Consider the following 24,763-nt stretch of genomic DNA (forward strand, 5'->3'; position numbering starts at 1 on the left):
CTTTATTTTTTCGATTATGCAGGTTCGGGTTATTAAAATAAATATACTTAGGTACTGTCTTCTTACAAAACGTCATTTCTATCTTTTATAACACTCCAATTTGAAAATATACAAATTTGCTTTTCGTACGATACAGATACACAAATATATAAATATGTAGGATTGCAGATAATGAACTGGGATTGAAGAGGTTAAATAGAAAATATCGAAATATTGTGAAACATGGACATATTAAAGCATTAAAAGTATCGAAGAACCGTAATATCGTAATACTAAAAAATACCGAAATATTGAAAAATATTAAAATATTAAAAACATCGATCTTAAAAGTTTTCGATACTTAAAAATATCTACCAATCGATATATCGTAATATCGCACAGCTGTACGGTGGGACCTGTCACCGAGGATTTCCTTTTAATTACTCTTCCTCCTCGAGTATGTGGTTTCCCCGTAAATTTTGTAGAATTTCATCACTTTGACCGTCACCTCTAATGTTACTCGCGAAACAGCAAACTTACCACTTTCACCACGCTAACACCACATATCCGAGCTTTAATAATTTGGCCACTTTGGAAATTAGTTAATTTATTTTATTTTATGACTGCTTGCTCGATACAGGCACACTACTATTCACAGAATACGTAGTTAGCCCTATCACCCCACCAACAATCAAGGGCTCGGTCGCTGCCTATCCTTTGCCAACCCAGACATCTTACCTGTTTCCTACTCCATATGTTTGAATTAATTTAATAAATCTGTATGCGACATATCTTTAAACTACGGTTGTTCTTCTTCATTTGTTAAAGATTAAAATAAATATTTAGTTTATTATTATTATTAAACTAATGAGTTGTGTTTTACAAAAGAAGGAATTAAATAGTGTGAAAGTTGGCACATATAGTATGTAGATATGTATGAATCTGTGCTCTGCAAATGTGCTTGTAAGTCTTCAATCTTAGACCATTCTAGGGTACCCCTTAGGATACATTTGTTTTTGCTGTTGTTCAAATAAATTAGCTTTCGCTTCAGACACTGGTCCCAGACCTTCTTACATGGAGCAAGAAAAAATCGAACTACGTGTGTAGATAGAAACAATAATTGTGTCCCGATAAGATCACGCTCTGTGTATATGTTTTACGCTAGCCTCTCTTCCATTCATTTATCACAGTCTTTGTTTCTGTTCCCATCGTTTCTGAAAGTACGAGTTGTAAATATATGCATATACGTTTCTCCAATTTTAATCAATGCCTCCTCTGATTTCAACCTACCTTCTGCTCTTTAACTGTCATGTGACAGGTAGGCTACTGTGAGTCGACGCGACTGCGCAAACGAAAATTTCAAAGTTGCATCGGTACCAACAAACACTGTAAATTTACTTGTATGTTTATTCCCCCGCACGACTCACCTCCTCTTTCCCCTCCCCTTACGTTTCTCCATCCCGTTAGCAGGGCAGTGCCAATAGATGCGGTATGCGTGATATTTACACACCGTTTCTTATTTAAAGTGTGAGGCCACCAGGAGGCAGCTAATTCGGCAGAGCATACACACGGTTTACACAAATTCTCACATTTTTCTATAATTATTGGGACCTTCCCGAAATTCGGCCAGGAGGCCCAGGGGTCGCCACGAAGCCCCTGTAGGCTTAAAAATTGTTGGCACCGTTAAATGTCCCAACAATTTTTCCGGTCCCAACTGATAAGGTGTTAAACCATATGCAGGTACCAACAAGGATAGGAATACGGGAACACACACACACACACACCTACCTACCTACCTACCTGTTTGTGCACCCTACAAAAGACGCATGCGAGCTTGGCCATAGGAATACCAAGTATGCATTCATAATTAATTTAATGTTGAAGCTTATTTCCACAAGTTTCCAATAGTTTCTTCCGCGATAGAGCTACGTTCCCAGATGCATCAGTATGCAATATTTCGACCTTGACTTGACGGGTAGAAGTGAGCACCCGAACCAACTGGGCATTTGCAAAACGAGTAATTTTAACAAACGAAAACTAACAAACAAGAATATTGTGTGTAAAATGTGTGTGCTGCGATTCAGTGAGTAAATGTGAGCAACGTGATTTGAGCAACTTCTTTAAACACTAGTTAACTTTGTAGCAAATGAAACACATGGATCGGTTCCATTGGCTTTCTTGGGTTCTCAAGCTTTCTCCCATATTTTGCTTCGACCAATTATATCATAATCATTCAGTCTCATCAATCATCCACCTATTTTAACCTATAAGGCACAAACATAAAGGGACGTAAAACTAAAAATTTTATTTCATTTCAAATGGAATAGCGCATTCGTTCAATCTCCGACCAAGTTATTTTACGGCGGACAACATCGTTTCCATGAGTTTTCTCGGAGTATTCCTATTTCTTCAGACATTCACATTCTACTAATTCTTCCACTTGCCTTAAGCATAGCATCCGTTAACCTAAAAGGCATAATCGTGGGACATTAAACTGTAAGATTCAATTTAATTTTGAAATAGAATAGAGAGATTAAAATACGGTTATATCTGTTAGTTTGTTAGTTTTGGTTCGTTCGTTCGTTAAAAGTTGGCGTTTCTTTTCAGCACCAAGGCTGTATGAGTCGAAGACTTATAGTTCGGTGGAATCCGAACCGCCGTAATAGTTTAGATTTATTGTTTCCATGAGACCATGTGACCAAAGAGTCACACGCCAGCTATTAGGCCAGAGGGAGGACAATATTATTCGCGTTTTGGAGAAACACTGAAATGAGGGACACCGTTGCAACTCTCATTTATGCAACAGTGTATGCAACTAATATTTTTGTCATCGAACTTAATATTTTTGTCGTATCGTCGAAAATCAAGTACTAAACGGGAATAATATTGCAAAACATGATAGAATATACTAATAAAAGGAAGAAAGCTATAAGTTTAAAATTGACAAGGGAGGGATCATTTTAAAACGTTGGTACGCTATTATGATACTTCCGTCAACACTTAGCAACAATACACAAATAGAGAGACTAATTTACTATTGAACGACCTAATTTTGCATTACTGTTAAAATTTATGTTTCTCTGGGATATTGTAATACTTTTTGTTAAATAGAATCAATTTATCTGTTTCACACTTTTAATTGTGATACCTATGAAACAAACCACAGCTTACGCTTATATGCAATGTTGTCCATTTTAATGCGAATGGTAGCAGTAATCGTGTGCCTTCACCTTTTATAATTTTTTATCCGTAAGTTTTAACATCTTTACAGTACCCTTACAGTATTTTTTCTACTTTCATCTCTCCATGAAAATCGTATATTTGCTCCCAGAAAATTCAACTGTTAATTTAATGAGAGAAAATGTGAGAAGAATGAGACTATTGGAATTCAAAATTAGTAATGAACAAAACTTGATCGTGGCTTCTACATGTGCACCATTGATCTGTTTTGTCTTGCCCTCGTTCTTCAAAGAGTCACTGTCCTTACGAAAGTATTGCGAAACTCAAATGATACACAATGCTTTATATAAGTATTATACGTATGGGTTTTTGTAGTTTACTTTCCCAACTTCAGAAAACAAAACTTAATTACAACATTCTTTCCCATAATATAATAATAATAATAATAATAATAATAATAATAATATAATCATGATAGTAATGCATAACGTGTAGCACTGATACTGCTCGACTACTGAAATTTGCACTAGCCACTTAAAAGACATATTCGCTCGGGGCACTGTTTTTGTTTCTGCGTTGCAAACAAGTCAATTCGGGAACTTATCCTCGCACTGCAGTTGTATATACATAAACGTATTTCCTCGTTCTCGTAAATCATTCAGGATAAAGTTAATGTCATGCAGCAGTGCCTAGACAAAATCCTAGTTCTTAATATAATCGTTCGGCTCCTCCACTACGTCATTCAATATCTCTACTACAACTGGAGAAAGAACATCACAAATTGTAGAATCTTTACACCAGCAGGAAACTTCTGTTTGAAACGATTTGTCTTCAGTGGCCAATAAAATGAAAGCTCTCAGACTGCACAGACTAATTTACGTTACGAAAATAGAAACAGGAATCAAGGGAATAGGCGACGAAATAGAAACTATCACAACTGCATCATGTATAGAGGAGAACAAGCAATACTACAAAGCCGCCAAACAAAGTCCACCAAGAGAAGATCAAATACTGGCGTGCGCAATATGCCGAAAGCGTGGGCACGGTGCTTCTACATGCTTTAGACGTCCAAAAAACGAGTAGGAATTTCCCTTGTAAAGGAGCCCAGTTGTCAAAACTCAGGCAGTTCTAATAATAGAACAAAACGTATAAATATTCACGTCTCATATAGCCTCGTTGCTGAACGGGACGTTAAAATCAAGATCAACTCAATTCAACTTAAAACTTATAAATAATCAGTAAATTAGGCAGATAAACAGTTCTAGTGGACACCGGATCCAGCCTTTCGAAAATTTCCTGGTGTTCAGTTAATACCACATAAAATAGCCGTTAAAGGTTTATCAAATAAAATTATTAACTTGCAGTACATAGCATTTATAGCATTCATGTTGGGCTAACAGCATTCTCTCATTACTTTCGTGTAAGGAAGAAATAATGTATTCAAGTCATTTTGCTTAAACCCTTATATGTTACAATCGAAATGAAATGAAATGAAATCTAAGTTTTACGTAACACGCTTATGCCGGGTAGGGTAAAGGAGACAGTGATGATGATAAATGAAGTGGTGAAATGAAGAAAATGGGAGGAAACGGGAGAGTCCCGAGGTAACCCACGCACACGGTATTTGCCCACCACAAAATTAACTTGGCGCGAGCTGGAATCGAACCAGGCACTACATGCACCAGAGGTGAACGCTCTACCACTGAGCCACCGCGGCCTCCATGTTATAATCGATTTAAAAAAGGATCTTATCTCTGAATAAATTATAAGAAGCCAACATTACTGGAAGAGAAAAAGGAAAACATCGACAAGCGCACTAAGTTACTTCCACTTGTCCACACATTTACTCCAGTGATAGCAAAGACAGATGGATTAGTTTGCATCTTTGTTCGTATCGTTTCTTCACTACATCCTTGACAAATACAAACTACAAACTATTGAGCAAAGGTTAGAAACAAGAAAATATAATTGTTAATTTTCAATCCAGATAGCTATTTTGTAACTTTAAGAAAGAATACAGCTGTGGTGTATCTTCAGGCATATCTGGACTATTCTGCAACAATAGTAGCGACCTCTATAGGAGAAAATTGAATTGTACAACAAAAGAGTAGGTTGATCAGCGGTTGAAGTATGCACAAAAATTTTTCAAAATTAATCTTTTTCATATTAATCCTAATTTAGACTAGTCGCAGAAATAGGACATTCACGAGTTATTATACAAGTATAGAAGTGTTTTTCCATACACTCCGGACGGGACTGGACATTTTAAGGGATACATTCGCGAAACAAGAATCCATGACAAATCTCCTTGTTCCTATGTAGTATGTTCGAAATCAAGCGGACAGAGAGAAACTCATTAATGCTATAATTATACTATCCACAGACTATAAAAGCTTCGCCTCGCCACAGATTATTGTCAAGAAGCCAAATACGAACGAGTTTAGAATTGTTTCGCATTTACAGCGTGCATTGAATACCTGTCGATGCCATTCCAGTCCGCTGAGAATACGTTAAACACTTTGAAAGGCAAAAACAGTATAACGATCTTAGATCTCTCGTAGAGCTACCACCAAATCTTGCTCCTTCCAAAAAGCGGTCGACACATGACCTTCAAGGTCAGTCATACATGAAAACTTTACGAATTTTTCATATGCGTGATGGGTCACAAAATTAGTGCGCAAGCTCTCTTAATTGCTGATTTTGAACGGATTAACGAATAGGATAGCATCATTTTCCGAAAACATTGTGCTGGGAAGCTATTCTTTTCAACAATAGCTTTCTGAAATTCTTATTTCAAAATACGGAATTTTCTTGCTTCACATAAGAAGACAAACATATTTTGCTCAGATCTGAATGTCCGCCAATATTTAGTATCAGGCAATTCTACTAACATCTCTCCATCAATAGGGAAAAAATAGGGTTATCAAGATCCTGTCACAAAGAGAATTTTAAAAGTTTTATTGGCTTGTTCGTACATAAGGGCACATATCAAGGATTTTGCTATGAAAATAGAATCTTTTCAAGAAATGTTTCTAGTGCAATTATTTTGCTTTTCAAAAAACAATCTTTTGGATTAATCTTTTCAAGGTGAGTGTGATGTAAAGTTGTGTACCCTTACGTGTATGCAACTACTATAAAACATGCTTCATTCACTAGCACGTGTTATTGTGTCTAAACATAATCACCAGCAGATGATGGAAGGAGGATGACAGGAAGACACGAAGTTGGTTTCGAAGGAAATCGAAGATGGCCGGGTCTCTTCTCACGGTACTTTCTTTCAGAGGATATCCATAAAAGAGTACCTCAAGTAGAACCAAGCATCAGTTCCATTGCTGATCCCTAACCTTCCTAAATTATATACTGATACCTTGTGTTACTTAGATTTCCTTAAATCCAACCCCTCAAGCCGCAATGAGGAATCAAGTGTTTCTATAACTACCTACCCTGGAGGCTGCAATAAGCAAAGAGGTAATCCATAACTATAATATCTCCTGAAACTACGTTGAGTAAGGGAAATATCTTTTAAGTCACTATCGTAAACCGCTGTGGGATAGAAGATTTTATCTTTTGATCGGAAATCACTTTTCGTGTGCTGATGTTTTAAGTCCAGATTGGAAAATATCTTACAAATTTTGTATTATTTACAAGAACAGTAAATATTTTAAGAATTTTTTTTTTAATTAACACGGTGAAGGGTTTCTCAGAATTTTATTAGATCCTACCAAGCAAAATATTGCAGCATGATAATCAGCTAAGCAGTTTGATATCATCATCGACTTCAATGGAGGCAAAAGCATTACAGCCAAGCCGCAAGGTTTTACTAAAGACGATGCAATTATAATATTGATCTGAGAATAAGCGAGCAGTTATTTATCTCAAACTAACCTAGGTTGTAAACTTGTTTCAGAGGCATACCGAAAGATGTATCGCGTGGACATTGCTCTCAATGAATTTGCGTGCACCGGAATATATTCACTGAACCCTCAGATATTTACAGATACCGACTATCTGTCTATAAACGTGACTCGTGATGCAAGACGTTACACTAAGCCTACCTATGAAGACCCAGAAATTTCCATCTTGCTAGTGGTTGAGGGAAAGGGAGATACTTCTTGTTCGTCATCTGCAGCGGATCCACGTTCTCTACATAAGACCGAGGAAGCAGAATCTTCTCGTCCATTAACTAGTAAAGAGCTCTCCATTAATGAATACTTATCGTCATTGCCCGAAAATAGCAAAAACGTTTAGCGTCACTAAGCAGAAGAGCTGGAGAGAGTGAGATGCTAAAACCTTCATCGTGTAAGACGCAACTTAAAAGAAGAGTAACTTCAGCACACGAACTAGTAAAACAGTTAGTAAAACGAACTTCAGTTAATAAAACAAAATTCAGAGGTAAAACACGAGAAGCTTGAACACGAAAATCGATACCAGAGGAATGAGATCTGTAGACGCCACATAGACACCCGGTGAAGAAACGGAAAATCTTAATATAAGTCAGGGAATACCTACGAAGTGAACAATAGAAGAAAAGGACAGAATAGAAATAATAGAAGTTCAAAGGAAATATGATAATCATATGAGCGTAGAAAATAAAGAAAGAAACAGAAGTAAAACAACACAGAAAAAGAGACAGTAGAATTATAAAGGCGTGTAAAGATAAAAGAGAAGGTGAAAAGATAGAAAAATTAGTCAAGGAAAAAAGAGAGAAAGAAATGTTGAATTGAAGGAAAAAGGTACAAAAAGAAGGAATGGTGAAAGGAAGTCGGAAGAATTAAAGCAAATGGTTAAGACACAGGTGAAGAAGGGAATCAGGAAGAAAACTAAGGTGTACAGGTTGGTGCACCACTATAAACAACTGTTGAAATATTATAATTCTTTCACTAATTTCCTTCTTATTGTCCACTAAAAGGCTTCCCCTGGCCGACATGAAAATCTCCCACTTGGTATGGATAAGATTCAAGAGGACCAGATGACGTAATTATTGAAAAATTAAAATTCTTTCACTATTTGTCTATAAATATGGTTTTCGGATGTTTAACATAAATACTACAGTGCAGAAACACAAACCAGCCTATGCCAGATGGCCTCTAAAAAGCACGAATACTATCCACTTGAATCAGGACAGGTCAATCTGGTGAGGCCGCGCACTATCGCTGGAGTGCATCCGAAGGGAGCAGGAAGCATCAGCGATAGAGATTGTATGTGCAAGCGAGGCTAGTGGAAAGAAATGTGTTTTGGCAATACGAGTTTCAATAGCACTTCTCATGCTTTCGTATTAGTAACGCTTCACGTGTAAACATAAAGTACAGGCTCTGTACACTATGCAGAAATATGCTGCCGGCAAAAAATAACATCTAATAGTGTCATCCTTCATATGCTCCCACGTATTATATCCGTCATAAAGCACTTGTAATGATTTTGAACTAGTAATTCTAGACTTGTAAACCTAAATTACAATTGTGTTTCTTTGCATTTAATTCTGTGACCTGCAGAAACGTGTTCCTTATAAAAATGTTTTTATGCAAAGTGTTCAATTTTACCTGTAAATCTTCCAGAATGTAGTGCGTCAAAACTACACCTGAACCAAAGAATGAGACACAGGTGAAGAAGGGGTCAACAAGAAAACAGAAACTGTAAAAAGAGAAAAAAGGAGAAACATTTATATGATAGTTTTAACTGGTGCCCTCCTTCAGCCTAGCTGGCATAAGCGTGGAACGTAAAACTCAAAAACTCATTAACTGGTGCCATTGAGAAAAGAAAAATGGAAAAATTTCCGATATAAAACAGTTTAGTATTTGTTGATTGTAAGTAAGAGATAAACAGTTGAATGTTTGTTGATTTCAGCTCCTATTCCCTATTATTGAGTACTCTTGAGGGTACCAATAAGATGTTTTCCAATATCAAACTTTTGATATATTAATAGCATTGCGTGAAAGTCGGCAGAATTATCACGTGGCAGCGCACTATATAGTAAACGGTTTCCCGATCGTGTTCGGCAGTCGAGAAAAATATTTCGTCGCTTGGCACTTCGTGTGAAGAGGATTACACACGTCCATCCTCAATGCAGCAAAGGTTAGCAGATCAGACGTCGTATTCAGGATAAACAGTCACCCGACATCCTTGCTGCAGTCCATGTGGATCCCCGAATTTCGACAAGACGATTAACCAGGGACGCTGCTATGAGCCACATGAAGATTCTGCACAATAACGCTTTTCATCCTTACCATTTTCAACTGCATTAGTAATTCCGAGAACAAGATTTCCATAACCGTCTGGAGTTTTGTCAGTAGATGAGCGCCAGGAACCCGTTTTCAGCAGAACATTCTGTGGACGGATGAGGCGACCTTCAAGAGTAATGGAAATATCAACGCTCACAACCGATCCAGCAAGAATCCTCATGGGGTACGTGAAGTTGATAATCGACATATCTGAAGTCTAAATGTCTAGTGTGGTATAGCGGAAGGCCAAAATGTTGGTCCCTATTTCTTCGAAGCTAGTTTAACAGGGGTAGGGTACGTAAATTTTTTTGTCAGATGTTCTTTGTGAGCTCTTGAAAGACGTCCCACTAGCAAGTCGTGAAACATGTGGCTACAACTAGACGGTTGCCGTGCTAATTTCGCAAGAGTCGCCAAACAAACTGTTGCTTGTTTATTATCAAATAGTAGGATCGGAAAAGGAGGCCCAGTTTCCTGGCCAGCTCGTTCTTCAGACCTGACTACGCTCGATTTTTCTTCTATTTTGGAGACGTGTCAAGGAGCTGGTTTACCAAGAATGTCCTACTGTAAGGGAGGACATGATTCAGAGGATCCTAATGTCTGCCTGGGCTAAGTGCAAATGAAGTTTTAATTGGAGTCAACAATGTCCTGGTATGCATTCCCATATGTATCGCAGACGCTGGACGATCCTTTGAACATTTGTTGTCAGTTTTTTCAGTCCAAGTACGATATTTTGGTGAGAATGTTCAGAACTGGAAGTTGACGTAATTTATTTTATTTATTATTTTCAGTTTGTTCATTTACAATATTCTTGAGAAATTATTTGTAGAATGAGTTACGGAAAGTGGTTTCTATTAACATGTTTACATAAGTAATCCGTTAAGAAGCCTAAAAGAGTGACAGGGATTTCGTAAGTTCGATTTTTTTTTTATTTTTTTTTTATTTTATTTTATTTTATTTTATTATTATTATTATTATTTTTTTTTTGTGCTGTATTGTTGAGGCTTTACATTCAAATTTGTTTCATACATAGTTCTACATAAAACCAGAAAGTTCTTTCTCTGTTTTTCTATTTTAAATTAGTTCCGACCGCGAAATTTAAACTATGTACTCTCCTGTAATATTGTTTTCATTGATATGTGCACAAGATATGTCGTAACGTTTGATACTGAATTTGTAAAGAGTTTTCAACAACAGTACTATTTGATAGAACATGTGCTATCTGGTGTTCTTTTGGAGTCGTTGCCAACTAAAATTGTTGTTCTGTATTTGCAATTCAACAACAAATAAGACAAATGCCAAACCATGGAATTTAAGAAGAGTGTTTCGAGTAAAAGTTATTTCTTTTTCAGTATTACTTTCAAAGAAAGTAAATTGACGCAACTTTCCACCTGAAATTTAAAGCTATCCATCATAGAGGTATCCATATGGCATTGGATATGAAAGAATCATCATTTGATTCATCACATAACATGTGGTTTTTTTAACCTTGTCTTTAAAGTGTCAACGTGCACTACGAGCAGACTAAAATGCCTGGGACGGTTGGTCTGATAGTACCAATTCAACAACAAATAATACGGAGATATCTAACCGTTGTTTCCTGTAGAAGTTGTTCCTTTTTCAATAATACTTTTAAAAAAATCGAAATTGATACAACTTTCAATTTGAAATTTTACAACTGACCACCGTAGAGGTATTACCGGTACGCCACTGGATATGAAATCATCACCATTTGATTCATCACATACCAATTTATCATTCAATCTTTTGTTTGAAGTTTTTTGTGCACTACGAGCAGAGAAAAATGCCTGGGACGGTTGTTCTGATAGTACCAATTCTATAACAAATAATACACTTAGGTACCAAACCATAAATTTAACGAAAAGTCTTTCCTGTGAAAGTAATTTCTTTTTCAATAATACATCCAAAATTGAGACTGATACAACTTTCCACTTAAAATTTTGTAGTTGACCCCGTAGACGTATTACCTCTGCGCCACTGGATATGGAAGCATCACCATTTGGTTCTTCACATACCATTTGGTCACTCAATTTTTTGTTTGAAGTATCTAGTGCAGGGAAATGTTTACATAAGTAGCCCGTTAAGAAGCTACTATTAGTAGAGAAATACTTGGAACGGGTAGTCTGAAAGTACCAATTCAACAACGAATAATAAACGTAGATGTCAAACCGTCAAATTTAACGAAAAGTTTTTTCTTTTAAAGTTGTTTCTTTTTCAATAATACTTCTAAAGAAATCGAAATGGATACAATTTTCAATTTAAAATCTTTTAGTTGACCGCCGTGGAGGTATTCCCTTTACGCCACTACATACAGAAGAATCACAGTTTGATTCATCACATACGATTTAGTCATTTTGCTTGTAGCTTCTACGTGCAATACGAGCCAAGAAAAAGCCTGTGACGGGTGATCTGACAGTAGCAATTCAACAACAAATAACAGACATAGATGACAAAGCGAAGAACTTAATGAAAGGTGTTTCCTGTAAAAGTTGTTTCTTTTTCAACAATCCTTCCAAAGAAATCGCAAATGATGCAACTTTCCATGTGAAATTTTGGAATTGATCCCCGTAGACATATTCTTGTTACGCCACTGGATATGGAAGCATCACCATTTGATTCTTCACGTACGATTTGGTGATTCAATTTTTTGTTTGAAGTGACTACGTGAACTACGAGTAGAGAAAAATGCCTGGGACTGTTGGTCTGATACACCCTGTATACATATATATCCCCTTCCCCTCCCCTACATTGCACCGTCAAGCTAAAACAAAAAGGTCATCTCAGCCCCGAAGTTCATCTATGTTGAAAATTTGATCGAGATCAGTCGGATGGTTCAAGAGTTATTAAGTTTTATTCATTTTTATATATACACCTCTCCCTCTCCTACCCTTCTCGAAGTTCTACTGTCAAAGTGAAATAATGAAAAGCTTTACGGTCTCAAACCTCATCTATGCTGAAAACTTGGTTAAGATCGTTCGGGTGATTCATATCCGAGTTCTTACATTGAATAATTCGTCTGCTATAGCTGCTTTATTATTATTATTATTATTATTATAGCGTTTCAACAAATACTTGATTGGCAACAATGGCGAACTCAGCTGCAGTCAGGCTGGATTGCTCTAGTTCCTGCTTGGAACACACACACAGATGGCACTGCGGTCGCAACACACACCAACTGAGAAACAAAATTTTTCAATCTGAACACACACTTAACCGGCTACATCCGTATAAACGAGTGAAGTCAAAAGAACTCGCGGGGGATCCCTATAAGGGTTCTGCACACGTTAAAAGGAAAAACAGTTCGAGCAACCACTAAAAAATGCTCGTTTTGCAAAAATTGTTCACAGTGTTGCTGTGTAGGCCGATCGACCTACAAAGATTCAAAGATTGTCGGGTTCACCAACGCGCGCGCGCACACACACGTGCACGCACACACACACACACACATACAGAGAAAAAAAAACTATTGCAGAACTGTCAACACTTACAATAGTGATAAATCTGTGGTGCGTGCTGCAGTTAAAGCTTCTATTTGTGGTAGAATCAAATGAAACAGGCATTTGTTTTTCTAAAGAATCGTATGTCCAACTCATTGTGTGAGAGTCTGGAAAGTATGTAGACCGACAGAGCATCATGCTATGCGTGATCTCTATCCCACACATGCTCCAGTGGTGAAACGAGTGGAAAAGCCAGGCCATCGTTTCTCGAAAAAAAAATATGCCTTGCACATTCCAGGATACATATGACCTGGTATTCTCTTACTAAAATGTTGCTTTGGTAATTTATCAAGGACGGGCATGTCCACTGTTTCTAGAGACTCCACAATTTATTGGTCGAAATTGAGGTTGCCCTTAGAGTCTAGAAACCAATTTAACATATTGTACACAAGAGTATCCAACGTATGATATACCCTAGGGCGCTGGACTAGTGCATTCTGAAAGATTTGCTTACCATGATAGATCATTTGCAGTGATCACTGTGAGACAAGCTGACGCAGAACTGTACGAACATGACTGGTTGCCACTCACCATGCAAACTATGTTGTTCATGCGATGACGGTTGTGGCGTACGTGTTTGCAATTTTTTGTTAAAGGAAATGACATAAGGCTGCACGTGGTGCCAATTAAGTGTCTATAAAACGTCATCCAATCGCTTACGCTGACGAACCTACATACATTAGCGTGATCTAGCGTTGAACGAAAATTGAGAAAGATGCTATAGTCATTACTCACAAATAAGTAGCATTTCTGTTGAAGGATTATGTAGTTCTGTAAACCATGAGTGTAAACCATTCTTACTCACCATTCTTTTTTTTCTTTCTCTAATGTTCATTGTACGAAGGTGTTTCAAATGAAAACCTTAATTGTTGTAAATATTATATTGTAACAGTTAAGAAAAAAGCATAACTATCATTTTTCAAAGTAGTCTCTGTAATGTTCAGTGCAAGTATTCCAACGCTTCGGAAATGTATAGATAGCACGTTTTAAGAAAAAGTATTTTGGTCGTTTTCACAGCCAACTACTCGTGCACTGTAATTTTCAGCTTTTCCATCACTTCTGAAATGCTTGCCTCCCAACACTTTTTTGAGCTGTCGAAACACATGTCATTTGGGGTGAGGTCTAGTAAATAAGGGGGATGTGAGATATATTCAAATTTGAAATCTTGAATAATCTCAACTGTCAAGCGGGCAGCATGCGGTCAGGCGTTGTCATGCTGTAACAATACATTTGAAGTGAGAAGTATTCTTCGTTTACTCCTTATTCATATCTGCTCACCAACCAACTTTGCCGGCAATTCGAAATACTGGTTACTATTTTCCATCCCTCTCCATGTAGTGTTCCAAAATGACTCCCCGTGGTTCCCAGAAGAGAGTGAGCATAACTTTTCCCGCAGTGGGTGAATGCTGAATTTTTAGAGTTTCGGTGATGAGCTATGGCGCCATTCCTTTCTTGATATTTTTGTTTCTGGTTGGTGGTAGTGAACTCAGGTCTCGTCACCTGTAACGATTCGGTTCCAGAAATGAATCACCTTCGACATGGAAACGACGCAACAGTTTTTCACACGCATTGACGGGACGGCCTTTCAATTCAGCTGTCAATGACGCGGCACCAATTTTGCAAGCACTTGACTGAACTGCAGTACGTTATAGAGAATATTTTGTGCTGAACCAACACTAATGTTCAGAATGGTAGTTATTTCCTTCAGAGTAATACACGTGTTATCCTTTATAAGCTCTCCACTAAAGCACTGTTTTCGTCCGCCACTACGCGGTTAGCCTGCCCAACCCTCTACAGACGTTACGCCGTTTTTGAATTTTCTGCACAACTCGTGTGCTGCAGGGACAAACACAAATCATTGTAATGTGCTGTCATCTTGCAAAGAATTCGAATAGGTTTGACGTCCTCACTGTTCAAAAACATAGTACATGTCGTTGCTCTAACGCGGTGCAATGTTGATAGTGGCGCGGCACACTTCGTACTAATGCTGTTGTTGTCTCCTATACTGTAGGTCACTGTCCTACCTGTCGGTCATTTCGTGAAACTCAAAGAAAACTACTTCCCAATACCGAGTCCATCATAGAAGTTTTCGGCGTTTTATAGCACTTTTAGGGTTTTCATTTGAATGACCCTCGTGTATTTATATATATATATATATATATATATATGTGTGTGTGTGTGTGTGTACTGTAAGGTCAGGTACTAATAAATTTAGTACGGTGCTTTCATTAAACTATAATACTATTTATTATTGTTATTATTAACAGTAGTAATTCTTTAAACACGTGTGTGTGGTGAAGAGCATTTTCTTTAAGACTTCGAGAATTCTGGCAGTAAATTTCCTATCTTGAGTGTTTCTTATGGTGAACAATGCTACCTGTTCCAAATATCAGCAGAACTAATTACGATTGCTCTTTTGGAACAACTTTTTAAGTATTAAAATTATTTCATAATACACCTTTGTAAGTAGTAGAATTATTTAGTATATTCTGTTTACTCAGTTTTTAGCTTCGCAATCGTGTTCAACAGTTACTTCGTATATATAGTTTTATTTATGTATTCATTTTTGTGTATGTGAGAATCTGAGATACATTCAAATTTTGAGAATTAAGAACAAGGACATCAAATGTTTTAGTATAATTATACTTCTTTTTACTTTCGTGGAAAACCAGCTGTACTTTCATGACTTATTATTCCTTAGACAGAAGTGACAAAAATCAGCTTTTGATGTTCATATTGCGTTGAAATGTAAAGCGTTGTGTAAAGGGGGGGGGGGGAGATGAGAAAACAAGATTTTATATATATTGCATGTATGTATGTATGTATGTAATAAGGTTAATCACGGTTTTGTTTTTTCCACAGTATTAGATGGCCAACAGCCAGGGATGATAGTAGTGGATGCCTGTGATCCAAGTAAAAAACAGTTGATGCCAACAACAAATGATGGTCGGCCGCGCTCATGCTGTGATGTACCTCGAGTACCAGGAATTAAGTATGTAACATTGAAACTTCTCTTTAGTAGACAACAGTATCATCAAGTATAGAATGATTAATACATAAATTATAACTCTTAATAACTGCTAGTAAGAACCGCAAAATTCGCTGTAAAGCACTGTGAATGTCTCCCATAAAACTGTCATATTTTTCTTTCTTTTTTTTTTTTTTTTTCCTGGTAGCTATTGCATCTTTTATAATACGGAAATGCAAAAATAATATGTATATTACCACTTTGAGTGCTGGGCTCTGAAGTGCAGGCTTTCACAAGAATGCTGGGCATTTTTGCAACCTTTTAAAACATTATATCTCAGAACATAAAATCTAAAATAATACAATATGCACAGTTTGAAAGTTTAGAGCTTGCTCGTTAATTTTAAATATAATTCTGTATTCCAACCACAAAACCATTATAGATCACATACACTATGTGATCAAAAGTATCCGGACACCTGGCTGAAAATGACTTAAGAGTTCGTAGCTCCCTAAATCGGTAACGCTGGAATTCAATTTGGTGTTGGCCCACCCTTAGCCTTGATGACATCTTCCACTCTCGCAGGCATACTTTCAGTCAGGTGCTGGAAGGTTTCTTGGAGAATGGCAGCCCATTCTTCACAGAGTACTGAACTGAAGAGAGGTATCGATGTAGGTCGGTGAGGCCTGGCACGAAGTCGGCGTTCCAAAACATCCCAAAGGTGTTCTATACGATTCAAGTCAGGACTCCGTGCAGGCCAGTCCATTACGGAAATGTTATGGTCGTGTAGCCATTCCGCCACAGGCCGTGCAGTATGAACAGGTGCTCGATCGTGTTGAAAAATGCAGTCGCCATCCCCGAATTGCTTTTCAACAGTGGGAAGCAAGAAGATGCTTAAAACATCAATGTAGGCCTGCGCTGTGAGAGTGTCACGCAAAAGAACAAGGGGTGCAAGCCCCCTCCAAGAAAAACATGACCACACCATAACACCATCACCTCCAAATTTTACTGTTGGCACTACACACGCTGACAGATGACGTTCACCGGGCATTCGCCATACCCATACCCACACCCTACCATCGGATCGCCACATTGTGTACCGTGATTCGTCACTCACACAACGTTTTTCTACTGTTCAATGTCCAATGCTCCTTACACCAAGCAAGGCGTCGTTTGGCATTTACCTGCGTGATGTGTGGCTTATGAGCAGCCGCTTGACCATGAAATCCAAGTTTTCTCACCTCACGCCTAACTGTCATAGTATTTGGAATGGATCCTGATGCAATTTGAAATTCCTCTGTGATGGTCTGGATTGATGTCTGCCTATTATTCTTTACGACTCTCTTCAACTGTCGGTGGTCTCTGTTAGTTAACAGACGAGGTCGGCCTGTACGCTTTTGTGCTGTACGCGTCCCGTCACGTTTCCACTTCACTATCATATCAGACACAGTGGACCTAGTGATGATTAGGAGTGTGGAAATCTCGCGTACAGACTTCCGACACAAGTGACACCCAATCACCTGACCACGTCCGAAGTCCGTGAGTTCCGCGGATTGCTCCATTCTGCTTTCATAGCATGTCTAATGACTATTGAGATAGCTGATAATGAGTACCTGGCAGTAGGGGGCAGCACAATGCACCTAATATGAAAAACGTATGTTTTTAAGGGTGTCCGGATACTTTTGAACACATAGTGTATAACATTTACACGTAGTGCAAGGAAAATGAATGCGAATATGAGAGTTATGTCGAGCTTACTTACCTGACATATCTGATATTTCTGTTGCTACGTAGTCTGGATCATTCTCACAATCGTCAAATAACTCTGATTCAAACAAATCACCATCGCTGTCGCTCAATTCCGCTTCTAAACTGAAGCGTATTGAATCGTCCGATAGGCTCTTTCTCGCCATTTTGACAGTCAAACAATAAATTCATAGTTTTTGAACCCTCATGGTAACGGTAATAATTAGGATCTTCACTCCATCTATTGAAGAAATTCCGAACTACGAAGTCCAAGGGGTATTTCAAAACTGCTAATCCCGTTTAATAAAGGAGCAAAATCCTAAATATAAATTTTGAATCCAATCACGTATAAATACGGAATCCGCGGTCTACAAAAGACCAGCTGCTCTGTAAAAATACGGAATTAGCACTCAGTGTTATGTTTCTCGGTAAGTAACTCTTCCTGCAAATCAAAGATAATGTCTGGAACAAATATAACAAAATATTAATTGTGTAAAAACAACAGAAATGAAAGGGCTTAACTCATACATTTCTTAATGAATTTAATTGATTTATTGTGCTTGACCGCGGTTATATTCGTAATTATAGCCGAATATATTTTTGACAAATTAAATAAAATGCCCTTCTAGAATTGTCGATAGTAATTAATTTTACATGTCAAATTATTTTCTTGGAAATCAGTCGAATTGTTAGGAGAAAAATATACAAAAGTTGGGTTCACACCGTACGCCAGCTAGTGTTACGGAAATTTTCATTTTTGAATCCATATACTATCTGCCGAAATGTCCTTCCAAAGTAGGGTAAATTGTATTTCACATTTATGCACTCGTTTCAACATGTTTCCAAATTATATACGTCATTTAATATAGCAGTATCAAGGCGCAGTTTAATCGTATTTCTATATCTCATACTAAATAATTTTTATTTATATCGTTTTCCAGCAATAACTAAGGAACGGATAGGGGCTATGTGAAAATGCATTAGTATGACTAATTAAATTTCTACCTGATGAGTCAAATATACTCATATCACCAGGTGAAAAAAAAAAAAAAAAAAAAAAGAGCACTTTTCAACTGAACAAGTAGAAATGCGTTCCATGTTACATAGTCTGTATATACGGAGCTTGCATCTATGTGTGAGTGAGTGAACAAACAAATAAGTAAGTAAATAAATAAATTCATAGTTCAAAAGATTCATGAAAAATTAAACAGATTAAAATTTAAAATTAATGTAGGAAAAGAGTAGTGCTTAAAATTAAAAGTTTATCTCAAAATTAATTGATTGAAATCAAGAACTGCCTATATTTAATATTATGCAAATTTTGCAATATAAATTGCTTTCAACTGTGAAAGCTAATGTATAATTTCGAGGATAAACTTGTGAGCATGGGAAAATAACCACGCTGATAAGTAACTTAAAAAATGAGAAAAAATTGTTCAAATACTGTAGATGGAAATAGCTCTCCCTTCTGGTCTAGCGCACGCATCTTTGGTTCACGGACCCCAGCTTCGATTCCACATAGGAGAGAATCTAAATTTGAACGAATTATAGTTGTTTGAATTTCATCTTCAGCTGTAGGTCCACATCTCGGTGTTGAAAAATATTGATCCTGAACTTCATCAAGAACAAATATTAATATAATGTATGAATAATGGTAGCAGTTATATATGTATGCAATGCCAGTTTCATATAAAACGATTGTTTATTTCTTTCGGTAATTGTGATTTCATTCCTATAAAGTTGGCTAGAGGAAGTCTCGTGACTATACTCCAGTTCAGTCAAATTTAACAGATATTATTAAAAATAAAATAAAATATAAAAAATAGAGCTATTGAAAACGGAAAATTATTAGGCGTTACTTCTAATTATGGCTCTTCAGCTTGCATTGAATACATATTTGTTCTAAAACGAAATTTTGTGTTGTAAACAATGCATATTTTAAGGCAGTTCAGTTTATGGAAACAAGAATAACTCGTCTTTTACCCATATAAACTCTTTACAAGAGAAACAGGCTGAAAACCAGTAAGTAATTTAGTATATTTTTTTCGGAAAATAATCTTTCTTAGTGGATAATGCTTGAATAAGAATTATTTTTTTTTAAGTATCTATGTAGGGTAAATTCCTGGTTCTATTTGATTCGTCCGATTCTAAAAAGCAACTTGTAAGTCTGTTTAATTAGAATGATGTATACTGTACGTACTCACGTACATTTTTAAATTGCAGCGAAAAAAAATTTCGTTTATCGAATTTCATTACAGAAAATATTCTTACCATCAAAAATATTTCTTTCTTTAATATTTTTATAGCAGAAATTAAGAAATTTTGTCTCTAATCTCTAGTGAGACAAGAAACAATACTATAGAAATCGATATGTGAAATAGGGTATTAAACGTTTCCTTGATAAGTATAACCATTTTCGACCAAAAAAAAAAAATCTCCATAAAAACCGACGATCTAAAAGCATTTAATATTTGTTCCTAACAACATATTACCGCAACGTTTCCCATTTTAAGATTTTCCAAGAAATCGTTTTTATACGGATGCTTTACTACACACAATAAACACAATTCTAAACTGTTGTTAGTATAGACAGTTAGTATAGACTGTTGTTAGTATAAACATGACATTAATAGAAAAGAAGGATAATTATTTTCAACTTCTGAAAATTTTCATCGTTTATTTTAATATTTGATAGTAAGCTTGAGCTCAAGTACCAGGCAGAACTTGTTATAAAATTTAAAATGCAATTGTTCAGACATAATTGAACACGTTCTAGAAGTAGGTAAAGAGATAAAGACATGGTTAATTGCAGTATAATGTGTCTTAGTAACAGGCAAAGTAGTTGGAATTTTCTCCAGCCCAAAATTCTCAATTTTTTTTTTCCTGGACGAGGGGTAAATCTCATTTAAAAAAGCCCCTCCCCCACAAAAAAAAACACCTCCTAAGATAAACTTAAGAACTTGAAATAATAACCTTAATATGATTATAATTACTTCTTCAGTCGTGTTTCTTACTATGTCTATTTTCAGAATTCGCTTAAAATATACATTTCTCAAGAGATCATCTTGCAAGGGACGTATGCGAACCGTGACAGCTAGATGGTTTTGAAAATTAGTACCCTGACTAATTATGGATCACGAATCATCGTGGTGATAGTCACTCGGTGCGAAAATATCTTGTTTACCCGCTATGTATTGTACGTATACCAAGAAGTAACCGGGTGAGGTTGTGCCGAGTTATACCCAAACCACATATTTTACTAGTCATGTTTGCTTGCGCAACTTTTGATATTTTAGAATAAATTAATATATTGTGCTAGAAATTTCCTATGTAGTCGTTTGTGTATTACATATTATAATAGGCGTATAAACGTACCTTGAAATATGAGATTTTGTGTAGGTGCGATTGAATACTGAATCTATTGCCGACAAGTTAGTCATTGTAATTTACACCATACGAAACACGATTCTCTTTGGGGAGGGGAAGTGTTCTGAAGTATATAGTCTTTCGCACCAGTGTATGTTTATTCGATCATATACGTAGTCAGCTTTTGGGTTCAAAATCTTTTTCTCACTTTTTCAGGTCAGTATATACCAGCGGGCAGACTCTAAAATTAGGTTCAGGTCTGAATCCAGTGGCCAGATCAGAGTTTCGTCGCTATTTTTTCTCACGGGGATGTAATTTATGCAAATCTTTTTCGTAAAACTGCAGTATTTAGCAGTATTAATTACTAATGGTGACTTAACGATCGAATATGTTGACCTGGCGACCAGGTCATAAATAGTAGTAAAATCGTTTGTTCTTAAATTCACTAGACACCAAATGCGTATTTCCAGTCACATAGGGACCTGACGCTCAAGATTTTTCGAATACAAGCATATGCTTGTGTCAGCCTCCCCCAGTTCATGAGGTTCTGACTACACCATTAATATCAAATGCTATACTCATGGATTGGTTACCAATTTTTAATGTTATTTTCGTCTTTAGAATGAAGATAGATTTATAATATGAGCTACGATCGCCTCTGAAGTGGAAATTGAGAATGAACCACGCTTGAGCGATGTGATTTTAGTAATAATTTATTAAATTATTAGCATTTTTTTTTACAATATGACGTTTACATCGCCATACAGTTCTCAAGTTTCCATTCCGGAGCACAGTAATAATTCTTTAGCTTCAAGATAACATACGTTCTGCTTTGTGAAAAAAGGTGCAATAGCGTAATCAGTACGGCATCAGCCTACCAACTGGGATACGCTGGTTCGAATCCTTGTATCGGTGGGATATATATATATCGACGGGTGGTCCTTAATTTTTGATTTCCTAATTTCTTTGGACTCACCCCCTAAAATGGTTCCATATGGGACTAAATTAAGGAAGGAGAAAAATTAAGTTCATTGAGTAATATTAAATGGTGCCCCAAGCGACCTAAAATTTTGAATCCGATTACAGTACATAATATATGGAGAAAATCTGGAATAAAATCTTGTAATTTAGAAACGGCTTAAGGGAACGCAAAAATGCCCTGGATAATGGAACTAGAGGAAGAAACACACCTAATATTGTATAGTATTGTCACAGCGGCCATCTTGAAGTCCGCCATATTGGATTCAGATCAAAATTTTCAAATAGGAAGAGGGTCATGTTGTGAACGTCACATGATCTGTGTCCTAAGATGATTTACATATTTAATTTTTGCGTGAAATTATGAATATTATTACAATTTAATTAGGGATTTGCATATAAAGTTTATTGATATTTACATACGTATCAGCGAGAGTATGTAATTTTTATTTGTATTTTTATGTATATATATTGTTTATTTTGTTATGTAACTGAACATTAATGAACAACAGAACGGGACTTCAGAGTGAAGCAATGATATTTTGATATTAATTAATATTAACTTCGGAGAAGAGAGAAAATTCTAAATTTTAGATACGCTAGTCTACTTGCAGAGAGGCAGAGAAGGCCTCACAGAAAAAAAAAACTTAAAGAAAGCATGTGTTCCTAACGGAGCGTTGGACTCCCACGTCGTGGAAGATGTAGGAATCAATGTAACCATCTTCATAAGGATAGAATACCTATGAGCTTCAGGTGTTGCTTAGATGGATTGCTAGTCTCATTTCTTAGTGTTATTGTAGGTAGTAGCATACACTATCACTACCGAGACACAGTTCCTACAAATACAATACTTTAAAAAGTCATAAAATTTTTAGCGTATCGATGAGAGAATGCTGGATACAAAGAGGTGCTATTTTTTTAAGACACGCCCATTTTTAGCATGTAAGACTCTTGAAGCGTCCCTTGGTCAACGGAACACTCTCAGAGAAAGAGAAGTTGACAATTTCAAAATTATGGACGAGTCCACTTGAGTTATAGTGGTAGCTGTCTAGAACGCTGTTGGTAATTGTTCCGTGACATCCGCTAGATGTCTCTGTCAAAAGATAGGTGTCGTCTGCTCCGCTGATATATGCTTTATATAATAATATGTGTTATGTTATGTAAATAAACTTTCTGGGTGTTCCCGTAGTTTTAGATATATTTAGTTCGATATATATTTTGGTTTGATATAAATGGCTTGTACTAATGGCAGTTTTAGGCCTAGTTAATGGTTGTGGAAGGTATTCAGAGAGACTAAACACAAACCTCAGTTTTTTTTTTTTTTTAAACCTAGACGAGATGCAATACTGTTACAAGAGAGAAGCGAATTCTCAAACAGGTCTATAATGCTTATTAGGATGTGTCAGGCTACTTCAGCTTTGTTTAGAGTCATTTTAATTGTTTGCATTTGGTGTAGCTTATTTAAATTATCAAATTATCATAAGTAATCAGCTCATAAGCACAATCCTCCAATGCATCAGTTGCAGTAATTCACAATATCCAATGTCACTTGTACAAACAGTTCCTGGTGTCGCCACTAGGTGGTACCACCTGTCAAGTCATGTAAGTAAACATGTCAAGTGACCAAGTTTTGAATAACTTTGGTGTTTATTTTAATATTTCTTGTAAATACAGCACAGTGTGAGTGAGTGCAATATACCAAACTGAACCTTGATTAATAAGCTATCAAACACTCATAGTGCCTTTTAACGATGTTACTAGAGTGAACTACAAAGTGTAAAAGAATATGAAAAAGTGTTGTATATAAAATTATCTAGGTCACTGGAAGCGTACAGGTGAGGGATGCACCTTTCACCCCTATTCCAGTGAAGCGGGCTATAGTGGATTGGCCCAACCCAAAAGGTGGAAGAAACAATGAACCTTGAAGAGATATAACATTACAAGGGACAACCAGAAAGGACAGTTCCTCTTGAATCGCGATATAGTGAACATCGAACACTGAATTTCGGAGTCGTGTTTAACCGTCAGTTACTTGAAACTTTGTAGCATTCAGCTATGTGTTCGAAATAGCAGTGCTTTAGTTACAAACATATATTTAGTGCGTGTGTGCTTTCAAATGAGCACTAATAGATAATTTACCTCCTGAAAATCTTCGTCTACGCCGAACTAATATTCTCTTAGTGGAATGAGTGCGTAGGAGGTACCGCTAACACTTACAACAGTGCGGTTTACGAAACATGCATGTGGTGATATAGAACAAAGTGCAACATGTATTAAAAGTTACTTGTGGGAAGAGACAATGCGTGAAGTTCTTCGCACAAGTTGTAACTTTTGCAGTTTGACGTCACACGTCGTATCACATGTTAACGTCACTTACAGTGAAGAATAAGCTAGTAACAGCATTATTGAACACAAACTCAATGCCTGATTTTAGGCAGTGTCTGATGCTATCTTATAGTATAGCTTATTTAAATACCGTATAATACAAGAACTGAGTCTTTTTGCTTGTATTAAGTATGCGGGTTTAGTGCAGTATAACGCCAATGTGTCACATGATGATAGTCTAGTGAGAACTTTCTTCACACATAAACCTATTCACTAGTTTTATCGCACAAAGGACTACCCTGTTGAACCACCACTGATGTAGCAGGAATCCAATGTCAGAGGAAAGATGACGGTAGAAGGAGCCTAGCAGCACGACACGAGGGAAAGGAGCATGGTCCCCAACATCGGAAGAAACCCTACCCGGAAGTGTATATAATAGTGAAAGCAGAGACACTTCAAGTAAGAAGAGCGCGGCGCAATAACCATAA

At 36.7% G+C, this 24,763-nt stretch overlaps 1 protein-coding gene across 15 annotated transcripts in view; it reads left to right on the plus strand.

The window, feature by feature from the left end:
- Positions 1-24,763, plus strand: part of LOC145678400 (CREB-regulated transcription coactivator 1-like) — a 783,526-nt gene that overhangs the window by 304,848 nt on the left and 453,915 nt on the right. For all 15 annotated transcript variants that reach the window (XM_081748495.1, XM_081748498.1, XM_081748486.1 and 12 more), the window contains one exon: positions 15,755-15,884. In XM_081748495.1, the coding sequence (XP_081604621.1) occupies positions 15,755-15,884 (130 nt within the window). The remainder of the gene's footprint in view (positions 1-15,754; positions 15,885-24,763) is intronic.

This window comes from Thermobia domestica, chromosome 2 (assembly GCF_964235325.1).
Source record: "Thermobia domestica chromosome 2, izTheDome1.hap1.1, whole genome shotgun sequence".
Classification (NCBI taxonomy): Eukaryota; Metazoa; Arthropoda; class Insecta; order Zygentoma; family Lepismatidae; genus Thermobia; species Thermobia domestica.